At 45.8% G+C, this 18,267-nt stretch overlaps 1 protein-coding gene across 1 annotated transcript in view; it reads left to right on the forward strand.

Annotated features, from left to right (window-relative positions):
* The window catches only part of NUDCD1 (NudC domain containing 1), a 373,385-nt gene that overhangs the window by 40,566 nt on the left and 314,552 nt on the right, over positions 1–18,267 (forward strand). The window contains exon 2 of the mRNA XM_078686877.1: positions 164–318. Within this exon, the coding sequence (XP_078543003.1) occupies positions 164–318 (155 nt within the window). The remainder of the gene's footprint in view (positions 1–163; positions 319–18,267) is intronic.

Genomic DNA, 18,267 nt, shown 5'->3' on the forward strand with positions numbered 1-18,267 from the left:
TTGGCATGTGAGATGGACTACGGTTCCGTCTCTTTCTCTTGTAATGAGTTGAGCACCCCAGTTGAAACCATGATCATTGCTTCATCCGTAATAAATGTAAAATGTATGAAAACCAAAAAGTGCTCGAAGTCCAGATTAAAGTCCATCTCTTTGTTCTCGACAGCCGTAGCAGAAGTGAAGCTTCGTGATGACCAATACACCCTGGACCACATGCGTGCTTTTGGCATGTACAACTACCTACACTACGATTCCTGGTACCAAGACCGCGTCTACTTCGTTGACCAGCTCGGGAAAGTACTAAACTTGCACGTCACTCTGGTAAGAAAGAAAGAAACTGAGCATTCCCTCCTCCCTCTGCTGTTCTGGTAATCGTACTGCAAACAAGCATTTACAATGCAACGGTTTCGCCTTTGTAAAAGTTAGAGCTATTGGCATTGTAAATGACAAATTTTGTATTTATGTGTTGGTTTTGAAAACAGATAAATAAATGGCATTGTCCTTTACAATGCCAATAGCTTAATCTCTCACAAATGCGAGACCTACTGCATTTGCACACACACACAGAGCACAAACACACACACAGAGCCACACAGACAGACAGAGCCACACAGACAGACAGAGCCACACAGACACACACAGCCACCCACAGAGTCATTCACATAGAGCCACCCACACACACAGCACCACCTACACAGAGCCACCCTCACACACACAGAGCCACCTACACAGAGCCACCCTCACACAGACATAGCCACTCTCACACAGACAGAGTGGGGGGGACGGACACCTGCACAACGAAGAAGAGCGGGATGGGGGGAGACGGACACCAGCACAACCAAGAAGAGCGGGGGTGGGGGGGGGGACACCAGCACCATTTTCAATGCAATAGGTCACGTATTTACGCAAGTTTGCGCTATTGACATTGCAAATATTTTGTTTTATTTATGTTTCAAAAACCAAAACATAAATAAAAGGTCTCACACTGCTGTCTCTCTTACACTGCTGACTCTGCCTTGAACACACCCACTGCTGTCTCTCTCACACCCACTGCTGTCTCTCTCACACACACTGCTGTCTTTCTTACACACACTGCTGTCTTTCTTACACACACTGCTGTTTCCAGCTCATCCCGGCTCTCACAGGCACCGCCTCCGGGGATTGATAAACATGTAGGGATGTGCCTGCTTCGTGGGAGAGCAGGCCAGCGGGATGTGCTAGCGCTGAGAAGCCATGTGACGAAGGATGCGCCTACCATGTAATCAAAGGTCGAAGTGCATTAAAAAGTATGGGAAGTGTGGGGGGGGGAGTGGGTGCAGGGTCAAAGGCGTGGGTAAAAACACAAACTAGTGGGACCCTGGTGCAAAAAAAGGACAGTCTCGGCCCCGGTGCCACTGGACCTGCCGCACATTAATAGCTTCGCTCCTGAACGCAGGACTTGTGATGCTGGTATAAAACCAGTGGCGCAAATCCAAGAAGCCATCTCAAAGTCCCCGGGTTCTGGTTGTTTGTTGCCACTGCGCATGCCGATCGGTTGTTTTATGCTTCATAGAAGTTACTCTGCGACACGCTGGTTTACATACTCACACATCATCTGCTGCATAATCCGTTTCTCGTCTTGTTTGTAAACAATGGTGTTCTCTTTTACAAACATTCGGGGAAAGCGGCTGTGGGAAATGTCTGGCCCTGGTAAACTGGCAGACACAAAATAAAGTTAAAGGGATGAGTGTGTTTTGAAATGAACCACGATACGTATGGGATTGTCGGCAATTTAAAGGTGAAATAACGTGATGTGGTCATATTCCTTCCTGCCTTTCAAGTCAACACACTGCATGCTGGGACATGTAGGAAAGGAAAACTACAGGATCTGCAATGCAAACTACTTTGGCTACATAGGCTGGTCTAGCTAAGGGCGTATGTGTACTAAAACTGAAAATGACCACACTAAACGAGTGTCACAACACAGGAGCTACGAGCATCTGAAGGGGAGAGTCAAAACACTGGATATTAATGCGTTTTGGGTCAATGTCGGTGTTTTAAGGCGGCAGATAGTGTCCTCCCTGTTGCTGTGTGCTTTTGGACTCCCCATCAGAATCTGCTCCTCGTGATGCCAGTGATACCGGGGCGCACTGCTCGGAGCAGGGTCGGGGTTCTTCATATCTGGCCCGTGGATAAATGAAGAAAAGCATCTCATCCCAGGGCTCGGTTGACAGATATGTGGGTCCCAAGGGTGAACTGCTTCTCTGGAAATGGGACTCCTTTTTCCCCTTTCACGGACATGCATCAACTCCTCCGTAGTAATGGGTCGGAGCTGGGGCAAACTGAATCAGATTGGCATGAAGTTCCACATAAGTTCCTCTTAGTGCTGTAAACAGGGACGGCAAGGGCTGGCGAGTACGTGACAATTGGACCTTTAGGCACTAGGCAGAGCTCTGCGTCAGGCTGTCAACCTACTGAGCTGCCCTGAGTGATGTGCCCTGTCTAGAGCTGCTGCGTCCTCTGTCACCTTCAGCGAGAGTGTGCTTCACAAGGCTACATCAGTGGCGGCTGCTGAACTTTGAAAGAGGTGGGGCGTAATTTTCTTCCCCAAATTAGACCGAGCAAAAGTGCAAGTCACCTTACTTTCAGAGGATCCAGGAGTGTTTTTGCCTTTGAGGAAACGCTAACTTCAAAATAAGTGCCAGTTAGTGCATTTTACAACACATTTGAGTTAACCAGGCCTCCATTAGCAGTTATCAAATTTAGAGCCTGCCTCATGCTTAACATGACTAAACATCACCCAATTCTCTACTTGCTGGCATTGTTTCCACTGATAGCCATGGTCCCTTCACTTGTCACAAAGCACCTGTAAACACCCTCGAACCTAATTAGACAACTTGCACATATGTGTATTCTCCCACAGATAGCTTTAAGAAGGTTTCACTGTCTTGCTGATAATCTCCTACCAGTTCCACATACCCTCTGAGTCATAAAACATTCATGCACATGCTTACACACAACCAATTAATAAAAGTCACATGCACACACCCGACCAAGCTAACTCACACCTATACATAAACACACATTCACATACGCATACCTCTCAGTCCGTAGCCTCCAGCCTTAATCGTCCGCCTACAGCAACACATACAGTAAGGATAGTCACTGACCCCATGCCCACTAACAAAAGGGGCCACTGTGACAGTCCTAGGTGCACTGAGGAGACAAAGCCCTCACACACTCGGGAGATGGCAAAAGTGCAATATATAAAACAAATTTGACCAAGCAATGAGATATAATGCGCAGTGAATGTTTCTATATGGTTCGGTTCAGGACATTTGATTGCACCAGTTTTACCAGACCAAATGCTGAACCAGCCCTGCTGGTATTTAAACATATATTCCTCTATTTACCTCAACCTAAAAACTGGGCTACTATGATAAAGGCTTTCAACAGTATGAGATGTGAACTCCGATCCCATTTGAAAAGAGAAACGTCAAATCATACGAACAGTTTATCTGGTAAAATACCCCAAGACAATACCAGTGCACTGCAGTACACTTAAAATGCCCGCTGGTTTCTCCACGAGCCCGGGTACATCACGTCCAGGGCAGAAGGCACATTCTCGTCATATTTACCAGCCTCGGCTCCACTTCACACAGTTCACACATCGATCTAGCTATTATGCACACAGTGACACAAATGTTCGCCATAAATGCATTCACAGAAGCACAGGTCGCCAGCCCCCTAGCTGACAGCACCTGCAGGCTTCAATAAAACGAGAACAGCAGAAGCAACTCGTGAAACAGGCGGTGTCCACCCGAGCGTTAAACCGGGTTTGAAATAGTAAAACAACTTGACAAAAAGTTTTATGCCACGCATTTTTTTTGTGGTTGTTTTCGTCATTTGGAACGAGATAGGCTGTCGGGAGAATGTGCAGAGGCTCACACTGAGTAACAACTGCCTGACCTCTCTGCCCTACTACACGCCAGGCTCCAGGAATAGCGAACTCTTCACCTTGCCTTGTTCTCTCGGTAATACACCCTGCAAGCAAAATTAGGCGTCACCATATGGCCATCTTCAGCTTGCAGTGTTTTAAAACGCTGATGCCAATCTTTACGGGCACTGTGTTTTAAAAGAAACTGTCACCTTGGCGCTAGTCCGTGGGGGTATACTATGCTGACAGACTTCTGGTGTTGCACATGATGAGCAGTGTATTGCTCCTCTGGAATCGGGATAGCAGTGCCTGTACTTGAAGTTGCCCATGTGCAAAGATGTACCAATCACATCAACGGGAATAGCTTGCGTTTCTTGGCTCCATGCGGACTGCAAGGGGGGATAGTTAGAGACAGCGGCAGAGCGACCGACAAGCAGGGAGAGAGACGTGCAACTTGCCAATAACTGCCTCACAGACCTGCCTGCTGTTCCAGTGTGTCTGATGAGAAAACATGAACTTTCTTGGACGCGAGTGATAACCAGCTCTATAAATTACCAATGTAACCACAACCCGATTTAATTTTTCTCGTTTTCTGACCGCAGACAAATGAAACTATTAGCTGCCCTTGTCAGGTTCCAGCTTTGCCAGCAGGACGTGAACCAAAATGTCGGCAACAGGCGCTAAACACAAACACAGGTGTTTGCGCAATCAGCCATTAAAACTGTAACCAAAATGGACTACAGAGTATATAGTCTTTAGGCGTGCATTGTGCGTGCCGCCGCCCGCTAGCAGTAGAGGCCTCGGCATTCTGACCAGCTCCACACATCCCTCAGTAGGGTCTCTCTGTGCACGGCGGCGCCCCCCTCCCCCACCTCCAGGTGGTCTCTCCCTCAGTAGGGTCTCTCGGCATACGGCTGCGCCCCCCGCCCCCACCTCCAAGGTGGTCTCTTCTCAGCAAGACGTTGGTTCTCTGGTGAGGCAGCGGAGGCACGAAGGCCCGGGGCAATCCATCCAGCTCTGTCAGCTCGCCGTTTGTCATGCTCGTTGCAACCACAACTAAGCTCTCAAAATAGTATCAGTTCAGTGGTGAATAAATTCCACCCCTTTATAAAGCATCCAAGAAAGGTTTATACTATAATACTATAACTGTTAATCACCGCTCTACAACCGAGTACAATAACCACATTTGAAGTACCAGAAAAAAGATCTATATGAACATTAAATAAAGAGAAACATTTTTAAATCCCACCTAATGCAGAGCAATTATCTGCATGCACCGAAAGAACGGACAGCGGGAGGGGGGGGCGGGAAAGGAACGGACAGTGGGAGGGGGGGCGGGGAAGAAACGGACAGCGGGAGGGGGGGCGGGAAAGGAACGGACAGCGGGAGGGGGCAAGGAAGGCACTCACCTGGACTTCCTCGGGCGGCGGGCGGCCGCGGAATGAGAACACAAACATGGGCGCACAAAAAAAATAAACCCCGCCCACGGCCGCGATGACGACATCGCAGAGGCGGAGAGCGAAAAAATCGCGGGAACGCCCCCGAATCTGGTCCGGCCTTGACGGACAGATCCGGCTCCCAATGGCTAGCCTCCATTTATGGAGCTAGCCAATGGGAGCCGGGGGACGTTCCTATAGCCAATATTGTAAACATTAGATTTCGCCTGCGCGAACTGCTTGCGCAGATCGCCAGGTCGAAACCTAAAAAACACAACAATCTCTGTTTGAGTAGAAGGTTGCTATTGGGGGCTCCAGGAAGGGATCAGCTGCCTGGGGGTTCAGCAGAGTGTACTCAGATCAGCAGCGTTTGGACGGACTCCCAGCTTGATCTCAGCCAAGAGAACATTGCATGCTCTCCTCTGCTGCTCCCGGTGTTATCAGAACCAAAAGCCGTGTCCACGCAGGTCTGTGCTTAAAGAGCTGTTCAGACAGTCGGTGTGGCGCTCCAGCTTATATTTCCAAGTCCTGACTATGAGACAGCAGCCATCAAATTTGTGAAAACTCAGCAATGCAAACAAAACAAGCATTGGCATAGCCAATAGGTCTCGCCTTTGGGACCTTATAAGTGTTTAGCCCATGCAGCATATTACCCTTGACTTTGTGAAATACCAGCACCAAAACATGTAATATACATTAATATGGCAAACAGCGTCACAGGCGAGACGTGCACAATTTGACAATGGGAGACAGGTGCAGAGAAAATCAAAGGAAGTAAGTGTTTGTTCATGATTCCTACCACATCGTTTTAAGGCTGCCTGGGAAACATTTAAAAAAACAACCCCTGATGTACTACAAATATGAGTGTGTTTGTGTAGCCTTAAAACAATTATCTCACAGCACACACACTTTCATTTCTTGTTTTAAATGGAAATATAACAAAAGAAGTGGCTTTCAGAATTCAAACTGCCCGGTGTCACATGATGCAACAAGCCGCCATTAAAGTCCACACACCCTAGTAGTTTTAAGGCTTTCTTCAAAGTGCCACTAGTAGTGACTCAATTCGTTGCAACAAGTGAACTACACAAACATTTTAGAAACTATTTGGTTGTGATGTGCAACTGTTAACCGCACAAGGTTAGATTACTCTGTATCCAAGCCTCATGCTCAACAAACATGGATGCATGCCTGTTGCTAACAGATTCAACTCCACAAAGGAAGACAAATTCAAAAACATGACTCCTCTCGACGGCATAAAGGGGCAACTATTGCTTTATGCCATACACACGAAACTTGAGATGCATATTTATTTAGATGCTCATGGATGTTTAGGGTGTGCCATTCTAACGATTTCCGGCCCTTACTTCCTGCCCTCACCCCTCCTCCTTCATGGGCTCCAGTACAAGCAAGCAATCATAGAAGAACAGCAGATCCGGGTAAAGCGTGTATCCCTCCGCTGGGTGGCTGTTGCCAACCCTGCTGCTGATTCGCTGGAGGCAAAAAGAACAATTGATGGACAGAATGTAGAACAATGTCATACATTCACCCTAGTACCGAGATCTGGGCCTAAATCAATTGTTTATTTGCTCACCATGCCATTCCAGTTTAGACCCAGCCATATGCAAATCAGTCTTCACCCTGTGCCCAATGGGAACAGTCCAGCCCGAACTGCCAGGCGAGGTCCTCCCTGGACTGGAAACAAGTATCCTAGGACCGGTTTCGGGCTTTCAGCCCTCATCAGCCAGGATAGCTTGGATCCAGTGGCATGGAGAGCATGGGACCCACGTCTGGGCATACCTGTCCCACTCGGGGTGACAAATGCAAAAATAACAATTGATGGACAGAATGCAGAACAATGTCATACATTCACTGCAGTACAGAGATCTGGGCCTAAATCCATAGTCTTTTTGTTCACCATGCCATTCCAGTTTGGACTCGGCCATATGAAATCAGTCTTGACCCTGTGCCCAATGGGAACAGTCCAGCCCGAACTGCCAGGCCAGGTCCTCCCTGTATTGGAAACAAGCATCCTAGGTGTGCTTTTGGGCTTTCAGCCCTCATCAGCCAGGATAGCTTGACTCCAGTGGCATGGAGAGCACGGGATTGTCCAGATGTGGGTCACTTGCTCACTTTGCCACTGGATTCAAGCTAGCCTGGCTGATGACGGCTGATTAGCCAGAAAACGGTCCCAGGATGCTTGTTTCCCGTCCAGAGAAGACATGGCTTGGCAGTTCGGGCTGGACTGTTCCCATGAGGCACAGAGTCAGACTGATTTGCATATGGCCATGTCTGAACTGGGGTGGCGGAGTGAGCTAAAGAATGATGAAGGATTAAACCCAGATCAGTTGACTGGGGGTGAGTGCTTGCAATGTTCAACACTCCGTCCATCATCTCCTTTGGTTTTGCTTTGTTCGCCCGAAGTTGGCAGGGTATGCCAAGACGTGGGTCCCTTGCTTACTTTGCCACTGGATTCAAGCTAGCCTGGCTGATGACGGCTGATTATCCCGAAACCGGTCCCATGATGCTTGTTTCCGGTCCAGGGAAGACATGGCTTGGCAGTTCGGGTTGGACTGTTCCCATGAGGCACAGGGTCAGACTGATTTGCATATGGCCATGTCTGAACTGGGGTGGCGGAGTGAGCTAAAGAATGATGATGGATTAAACCGAGATCAGTTGACTGGGGGTGAGTGCTTGCAATGTTCAACACTCCGTCCATCATCCCCCTTGGTTTTGCCTTGATTCGCTGAAGGCAGCACAATTCCCGGATGTAACTGTCATGGCCGCCAACGGGGACTCGAGGAGCTATTGATGAAAACAAGGTAATTCTCGAGAAACTGCGTGATGGTGATGCGTGTAGCCATCATTCCCTTGCGCGGAGTCATCCCTGTGGCTAGGCTTTGGTCACACGATTCCTTCCCTGTTTCAGAGCATTGAAGAATGGTGGCGGTCACTGTTACTCCTTTAAGCCACTTGGGTCTTGGAGAGGTTATAGGGGACGCCTCCGGTCTGGTTTTACTGGTTCAGGCCGGGGCGTCTTATGTCACACGTTGTGGCCACTGAACATTGGAGGCATTGAACTACTGGGCACTCCCCGCGGGGTTGGAAGTTTCCAGGGCGCTCTCTCACAGTGATGCACCTGTTCCATTTAAGGGGGTGTGCGAACTGTAGGTTGAGGTGTTCCCACGTGAAAGCACAACAGTGAAAGCTACCTAGAAACAAGCGTGGTAGTGAATGCAGCTGCAGCGTCCTGCGAGTGGTGTGCGCGTGCTCATGAGCCGCTGCTCGTAACCGCAAGCAATATGGCCGGAAGTCCAGGGCGATTCCAAGAGGTCGTTTTAGACTCGACCTAAAAATCTAAGGAGAGCGGGTTTCTGGGAAGAGCACCCTAAGCCCTCTTCGCAGCATCCATTGATGGCCACTGCCTATCATCAAACCAGGTTGGCCCGGTAACCCCTGGGAAGCCGGGCACGAAATCATAGACAACTTGAATACTGCTAAGGCAACACCCCACAGCTCTGTACTACCCCATCGGTTGAAAAATTTGTTCTCACTTTAGATTGTGTTACAACTGATATTCCTAACAACAGTTTGGACGCCTCAGGCCGTCTGCCACTGAATTCAGCAACCTTCCACTCCGTCTCATGTGCAGCATTGTTGGATGCTTGTTAACATTCCATTATGTGTCTTCAATCCAGCTGCAATCTCATTTCCATTGTCCATTTGCTCAGATTACAACATCATCTTACTTTTCAAAATATTGCGAACTCTTTTTTATAATTTTATATCTCACCCCTTCTGCCTATCAGGTATTCTTGCGAGTACAACCTCTGTAAGTGCTCACTGCAGAGAGTTATTCAGCCTTGTCTCTGAGCATGGCCTGGACGCTATCTTCATCACAGAATCCTGGTTAAATGAACATTCAAACTCTATCCTTGACACACTCGCCCCACACAACTACACAAAGTTAAGGGCGGACAGGCAACCTAACGTGACATCTTTGAATGCTTTAACCAGCCATCACTCTCTCACCCACATCCATGGTGTATATACACACAATCTCTCATGCACCCAAGAACAATCCTGCATTTGTTAAGCAGGTATTGTAAAACCTAACTGATGGCCACATTCTCTCCGAAAACATGTCGACTAGGGGACATTAAACAGATATAAAAATCAGCTTTATAATATTCAGCAACCGTCTTTCTGCCACTCACTCAAAAATCAGAGCTCCTGACATTATTTCACAAATCTGTCTACCCCTTTTACCACAGATTGATCTGATCATCTTGTTGTCTATTTCACATTTTCACTCCATCCAGTTTCCACTGCCCCAAACCACCCTCAGCAAATAGTTTCTAGCCCCCTCAAAATCACCCACCCACTATGCCATGCTATTACACATCACATCACACGTGAACATCGCAAGAGTCCAGCCTCTGAGGATGTGAAACTGAAGTTCTCTCAGTCAGCATTATTATAACGTGTGCATTTGCTCAACTGGATCGGCTACAACTCATAAAGTTCTCTGATCAGCCTAGCCAGCCATTGGTCTCAGAATTGATTATCGAGACAAAAAGCATCCATTGGAATGCTGAGAATAAAAGCAAACTGCCAAGACTGTGTTATCCTAGCTATGGATGCTTCCAGTGTCATGGTAACTGGAAGCATACTGCATAGCAGGATTCTGGAATAGTGAGAAAAGATCAGTTGGCGTGGGGCTGTTGATGGAACATGTACCTGCTTGCTCCTGAATAAAGAAACTACTTTTTCTATTACTTGGCACGAGAATATCTTTTACAAAGGCATCTTAAAACAATATAAAGTCTTCATCTCTTCAATATCCTCCCAAATGCAAACTCAAAGAAAAAAATATCCTTAATGCCAGACCTTCCCTTTTCTGCCACCTTGGAGAGCTCTAAACCTCATTTACACAAGAGAGAAATGTGGGAAACTCCGCAATCTCATGACAAAAAATACAGTCTGGGTCAATTTCCTACCGACAATGCTGCCTCCAGGACCTCCTCCTAAAGACGCCACACACACTTGGAAATCCTTCACTCTCACCAGTCCTACAGACTATCTGAGTCCATGAAGAATCTAAACCCCACTAACTACATTGGTAATCCAGCCCAGCTAAAATAATGTAGGCTGTTGAACAGTTTAGTTTTTGAAGACACTGGGTCTGAGCTAATGCACTCTTTTTAGCATGGCATTTCCCCATCATCAATGACCAGATCCCACCTTCATCAAAAAATGTAATCTGGGCGCTACCTTTATTGCGAACTAGCACCCATTTTCAATCTTCCAACTAAATGTATTAATTTCTAATAAACGCCTTATTGCAAACTACCAATATGGATTCAGACGTGATTACAGAAAGGAAATACAACTTGGAAGATTCTAGATGTCATGATAATAATAATAATTAAATTAAATAATTCCTACTTGTAAAGCGCTAACATATCACCCATTAAGGGTTTCAAGGTGCTGGGGGGCGTCGGGGAGATTAGGTGAGCTATTGCCCAGAGTCACATGTTGCTGAGCAGAGCTGCCTCCGGAGCCAGCGATCAAACAGTGAGCCCTGTCGTTCAGAGTCAGCTGCTCTGGCCGCTGTGCCACACCTCTCACACCCATGCACTTTATAGATGATAAAGATGACTCCTGCCTAATTGTTCTTTTAGACCTCTCCGCTACCTTAAACATTATTAACCACAATAGACTTCTTCAGATGCTTAAATACAGCATGGGATTTTGAGGTGCATAGTCCTTCTTTTGGGGGGGAAACGAGCCTTATAAAATGTCCCCTCCATATGTAAATTTGAGGCAGACAGCCCTGCAAGCAGAATTGCTTTTTCAGCAGATTAAGACATAGAGACTGCATCGGACTTGCAGACTGTCTCACTCTGTGTAGGTATATAGGAGCAGAATTCCCTTGGCCACAGCCTGATCTGCTCGCAGTGGCTTTGTTCACAAACTTCCATTGAAAGTTGTGTGAATTCCAACATGACACTCAAACGTAGCTTTATAATGGCTGCAGAAGGGAGGGTACAGTGAGCAGGAAATGAGGACATGCAAGGTCTCAGCAGCAAGGACTACTTCTAAAGTAGTGAAGCAGCTTTATGAGATAGACACCTAGCATAGGAAGAGCACATGGGCCTACCACAACCCTCTTGTAAGCAAAGCCAGTCTCTCTCCCTCTATCCTTCTCTCTCTGTCCCTCCCACTCTGTCCCTCCCACTCCCCATGGATTTCGGGAGGGGTCCCTGTAGTCTGTCTCAACGGAGTGCAAGTAAAAAGGGGAAACAGTCGGAACACCGCAGTTGGACCCATGGGTGTTCCCATTACGAAAGCTCTACCACGCATGCCTTAACTAGGCATATGCGTGGTTAAGGGAGTGCGCGGTCTAGATGCTGGAAGACAGAAGTAGGAAGACGCTGAGGTGAGGTAAGTGGGGGCTGTTTTTTTTTTTTAAAGGCCTGGTAGTGGGTTGGGCTAGGTTTAAGGGCAATGAAAGGGGTTGGGGTAGTTTAAGGGACAGTGCAGGGTGTGGGGTAGTGTAGGGGTTTAGGCCTTAGGGCAGTGGTTGGGGAATGGGTAGTTTTTAGGCTGGGAGGTGGTCAGGGTAGGTTTTAGGGCTGTAGGGGGGTCGAGGTAGTGTAAGTTAAGGTACAGGTTTTCAGACCTTCGGACAGTGGGAGTGGAATGGGTAGTTGGGGGTACCTTTTAGGGCAGGGAGGGAGTTGGGGTAGTATAAGGGACAGCGCTGTGGTGGGGGGGGGTCCAGGGGGTTAGGCGACATACTGGCAACCTTAGCCACACATACCCCTCTACCATTCATGCCTGTATCACAAAATATCGTGGTAAAGGCATGTGTGGTAGAGAAATGCATGGATGGTTAAGACACATTTGTGGTTGTGCTGGGTAGTAGAGGCACGCGTGGTTAAACAGTTAGTGCTTCTATCATCCAACCAGAAATAAGGCCTCCATCCCATGGCTATTGATGCGTTATTATTACCATGGATTAGTTATAGGCATGATGAGGAGCACATAGCCTCAAAATCTAAAAACATGCACAGCATCTGCCAGGCCTTTTGAGCATGAGACTCCTGCACAGCAAAATAAATTGACGCTGACCAGAATGATGATGTCAGTGGTGGCCATTTCGAGGATTGGAACCTACAGGTCTACATTCCTAGGTTAGGTAGGGAAAATGCCAATTCTCCAGAAATGTCCATAATCAATTCTGCTCTGTTCACTAGCGGCAGCCATTTCATTATCTATCCATTGGACGGCCGATGTTCTCTTTTTATGTTTTTAGTCTATACAATTGAGGTGAGATCCAGCAAACAATTGGCAGGTCAATTTCATTTGTAACTACTTTAATATTTTATACTAGAACAGCAATGCAATTTTCAATCTTTCACTTCCTTGAGTACAAGCAGCTCATAAAGAAGTAAAAAGTCGATTTGTTGTGGATTTTCCTGTGTTTCAGTGTGAAGTTACTGCTTTGAAAAACTTGTAATCCTTGCAAATATATAGATACATATTTTGTCATTTTAAAATCATTAGGTTTGAATTTTATTTATTTGATAATCTCCGTACAGGAAAGTACATTGCTGTTGTGATTATTTCTTATTAAATGAATAAATATGGCATATTTGGAGAATCACTCGAAATCTTTGCATATCCACTTGTTTATAACCCCCTAATGTCATCTGAATGTAAAATGGAAGGGTACAAGTCTCCTTTAACTAATAGGAATGCAATTTCTTTTCCACACAGACTTTAGGAGTGGAAGCTTCCTAAATGCTACTCATGTTTTTTTTGTCTTTGGAATTATTATTTTTGTTCCAGTTTGTGGCACCCTTTATTCTGAGAGACCCCAAACATTCCAAATTGCTCTACTGTGACCCTAGATCAACAGATCCTGAAGTATCCTTCCCATCGATCTTGAAAGGGTGTCCTTTTAAAGAGGTTCTAGCTGGTGGCAGACGTTATAGGTTTTTTTAGAGGGCAATGACTGCCCTCCGGAAATTTGACTATGTACTTCCCGTGTAAATTAAGTCGAGTGGCTTATGGTATATGGAGCCTGTTCTTGTTTATTTTTCTGTGTTTGAAGGAAAAGAACTTTGATCTTAATGGTGCACGTTAGAGCTATCCTTAGCTGAAGTATTCATGTGATATTTCTGTGGTACAAACCCAGCTAAAGCAGTGGAGTGTTGATCTTGAACATCTGAATGTTTGAAAGCCTGGCAGATTTGCGAGGCAGGGAATAGATGCTGCACACAGAGGACAACAACCTCATACCCATTCCACGCTCTGCCTCCCCTTTCCTTCATGTCCTGTGTAGAGGGGATACACAAGATTACTTTAGGACAAGCTGCTGGGGGTTGTACCTTGCCAGCTACACATGGACAGTGATCTAACAAAAAGTAGCTTCCAAAGGACATTACATTTTATAGAGAAACCAGAGAAAAACAGTTGATAGACGTAGAATATAAGGAGGTGGCTGGGTACACGAGCAGGATGATTTGATTATGAATGAAATATGGTCTAACTCGGTGGTTTGAGAATCTACCATGTAGATAAATAACGACTATTCAAACTAACCAGTGTAGTTGTACGGATTGTAGCATGTAATTCATTGCACGATAGCAGGGGCTATTGCTCATGATTTAATCTCACGCATTCATTTGTATACAAGACCATCCTCTGGACATAAGGGCATTCTCAACATATAGTAATTACAATAGAGTTGCAACCAGGCAGTCGGCCAATTATATAGAGGGAGTAACCTAAAAAAACATGCATTTAGGTTGAAAGACCAGTGTGCCATACATGTCACTCTTGAACAACCGTGTATTGAAAAACACACAAGTTCACCGAAAACACAAGGTTCTAAGGAGAGCAGACAAATCCGATATAACCAGAGGAGAAAGTAATCCACCACCGTCAATTACCATTCGCTCCACCTATACTAGTGCCTTCTTATGAGCATCATGTCAAGAATGACAATGTCTAGTGCATCAAATGAATACCAGGATCCTATCATACAAATAATCCTATTTGCCAGTTCAAGGTGGTAATCAAACCAGAAATCTTTAGCACTAAACTGGATGCTTACTTGTGGGCCAAGTATTAATGCCAGAAATCTAACTGAGACAAAACTTGCATAACTGGCACAATGGGAGTGTAGCATTGAAGTTACAGACATGACTGCCATCTCTAGGCATTACCAGTTCCAGCGTATTCTCCAATTTCCTTAACAGATGCCGTTTAGTAAAGCAAACCAAACCATGTGGGTGTTAAATGGTTTTAGGCATTCCTCATGTGATAAAGTAATCCATAGAGATAGGGAACCATCTCAAGGGGCGGAGATACCTTACCCTATCAAGATGTAAGGCTGATCCAGATTGAGATACATCAAACAGAAGTCTATAGGTGTAGGAAAGTGTAACGGATAGAAACCCAACCATGTTCAGTACTTCAGTTGACTGCAGTTTCACTGCATTTAATTCATTATCAACACCATCTACATAACAAATCCAGCGACTTCCGTTTGAGTCAAGGTTTTTGACACATTCATTCCTCTTTTTTTTCATTCTGACTGCATCAATCACCATCTACTTCAAATCTGAAAAAGTGATATGTCTTAATGAAATGTTCGGTTAGTGCATTAATGACGTAACATTTAATTTGATATTTGTGTTGAAAGATTCTGTTCTTAATTTGTTGCGTAACAACATTGATCGTGTCAGGGCCGGCTTTAGAGCTGGTGGCGCCTGGAACAACAATATTTTTGGGCGCCTCACCACCCACAACCCACCCATGATTTCCTCCTCGGATTCCTTGACTACCACCAGGGTAGAGTCCTCTATCTCTCCATAGCCCCTCTCTCACCTGAATTTCATGTGTTTTATAGCGCTAGTAAAGGCTGGCTTTTCTAATCCACTCCGCTAATCACGGAACATACAGATCTGTTCCAAGCAGCAGGCATATTAACCCTCTGCGCTACTTTATGCAGAGGGAAAACTGCTACTATACAAAACTCTAAAATCTCTCTCCCTCTCCCTCTCTCTCTCTCCCTCTCCCTTCCCCTCTCTCTCTCTCCCTCCCCTGACATCTTTTTTATTGCTCCCTGTAAGCTGGACATACAAACTCTGCAGCAGGTGTTTTTAAATCTTAAATTATTGCTAAACATACCGCACCCCCTCTGAGGTCCGTGCCCATTCCCACCCAGTGCGGCTATACCGGTTGCATTGCCCTAAAGCCGGCCCTGGGTTGTGTATTGGGCCCCCCCAGCTGCGAGTGGGGCCGGAAGAGCAGCCTTCAACCCTTAGTAGTCTTCGGCATGCTTCCTCCATGAGTTTAGGCCTATTACTCTGCAGGAATCGGAGAAAGTGTCAAGTCAAATATATTCAGATCGTCATCTCGAATAATTGTCGATGAAATCAGGCACGCTAAATAAAGCTGATGCGTAATTTCGAATTGGAATCTCCAAAAACAAATAATCCAAAAATGCGAAATAGCGTATAATAAGCCTGAAGATAAAAGAAATGAGTGGTGCTTCCTTCTTGAACTCCGTCCCTCGTCGCCAAATTGTCAAGTCAAAGAGAGACGCGTTGGATGTATAAAAAGAAGTGAAGTTTAATCCAATGATGAAGCACCACCAGAAACAGGACTCGATACACAGGTCAGCTCCCAGCAACTGATTTCTTCGTTTGCCTATGACTCAATGGCCCGATCACAGATCGTGCCGTGAGACATGGCATTCAAAGAACAACATAAGATTGCACACGTGCATGCAAGCACGAGAGAATATAGAATACTGAAAGCATAGGCGCGTGAAAACCAGCACGAGCAACTGAACACACTTGAAAGAAAACATAACCGTGAATGTAACAGAAAGCGTTAAGAGCCTGTAAATCTGGGTTGCCCAATGACCCGTGCCCAACGCATGTTCTTGCGGCTAACTGTATAGCTATTAACCCCACTCTCAATCTTCTAAATAGCTCCTAAAGCTGGGTCACAGTGCCTAGCTGTTGGAAACAGACTAAACTAATCCCCTTGCTAAAGAAGCCATCTGCAGACAGGTCTGTTTTGGCTAACTTCATACCAATTTAGCTGTTGCTGGCTTTCTCTAAGATTTTGGAGAAGTGGGTTAATCAGCAATTACCCAAATATCTTGAACAACACCAGTTACTACACCCTTCCCAGTCTGGTTTTAGATCAGTTTCAGTACGGAGTCCACTCTTGTTGGGGTCTTGGATACCTTTAAGCTGGCGGTAGACCAGGGTAAGCAGGTTCTGGATCCACCATCCGCTTTCCATACTGTGTCCCTTTCTACTCTACTATAACGATTGGTAAGCATTAGTGTTGGAGGGCCCGCTTTGGCTTCATTGCGTTCATTTAGTTCGGACCGTAGTCCAGAGGTCTGGATGGCGCTCTACTCCTCCGAACCCAAGACTCTACAGTTCAGCGTTCCCCAATGCTCTGCTTTGAGCTCAACACTGTTTAACCGCTTCCGTGCGGCGCCGATTCCGCCCCTGTGCTGGACATTCCAGAACAGGGTGCGGTCGTGACGGAACCATTCCGTCATCAGCACAGCTCAGCCGTGACTGATGACTGAATGGTTCCGTCACAAGCATCGAAGGGGTTAATGTATATATGACACCACTTGCTGCGCTGATCGAAGCCTTTGGCCCGCAAGTGGTGTCCTACACTAGCAACTCACAGATCGTCCTCACGTTCGACAGGAATGTTCTCAACTCTTTCAATAACTTTAAGGCTTGCCTCTCAGCTGTGGTCCAGTGGATGCATTTAAGCAATCTACAGTACAACACTAGCAAAACGTCGATTCTGTTATTTGACAATCTGGCTTTATGGGAAGGCCATTGTTGGCCCAGTCATGTGCCGCATCCGCCGGCCCCTACTTCTGTAGTGCGGAACCTCAGGGTAAAATTTGATAACAGAACTTTGTTTGACGCACAGGTCGTTGGTGTTGTGGGTGTATGTTACGACCTCTAAAGAAATGTCGGTATATTCTACCTGTGAAGTACCAGAAAATAGTAATTCATGCCATTATCACTTCTCAACTGGACTATTGGGGCTTACCAGCATTCCAACTGAAAAGATTACAGCTAGTTCAGAAGGAGGCAGCTTGGCTTCTATTAAAAGTGCCTAAAAGGAGTCCTATTCAGCATCATCTTAAAGAGCTGCACTGGCTTCCTATTAAGGAGAGAGTTTGGTTTAAAGGGTTCATGCTCCCTCATAGAGCCTTTCACCAATTAGGGCCATGGCAAAAAAGAAGTCAGTCAAAATGCATAATAATCATTCATAGGGAGTCGGCATAAGCACAGAAATCAGTTGCCATAAGGGCCAGCAAGCATTTAAGAAGATAGATGCAGTATGACCAAAATCTGAAAAATCGTCTAAGCTAAAAATATACAGCAAATCAGTATGCTAAGAAATCTGGCAGCATTACTAGGTAGAGGCTTGAGACAAAAGTCTGGGTCACCCTCAATTACAGAGATTTTTCTAGAGGAATTAACAATAAAAGTTAATGGAAATCACACAGTCAACATATTGTGAGTAAAACTAAATTAATCAAATTACAGCATTATATGATGTCATCTAATACCACTGATGCAGCGGAAAGTTGTGCAAAATTTGTATCTCACTATAAACTCTTCAAAATATTTACCACCCCTGGGTCCATAACATGACTATACTTCTTTCTTTAAATATACTCCTTTGATAATCATAAGACATTGGTCCTCCACTGGATCTTTTTGTGAGCTAACAGGGACTCGGATACTTGGAGAAAAAGAGGCAATTCCTTACGAGGACCTGGAATAAAGAAATGCCAAATTCATGCCAATTTCATCCCGTTGCACATTTGTCGTCAAAATCATTTAG

Source organism: Lissotriton helveticus, chromosome 4_1, assembly GCF_964261635.1.
Source record: "Lissotriton helveticus chromosome 4_1, aLisHel1.1, whole genome shotgun sequence".
Taxonomy (NCBI): Eukaryota; Metazoa; Chordata; class Amphibia; order Caudata; family Salamandridae; genus Lissotriton; species Lissotriton helveticus.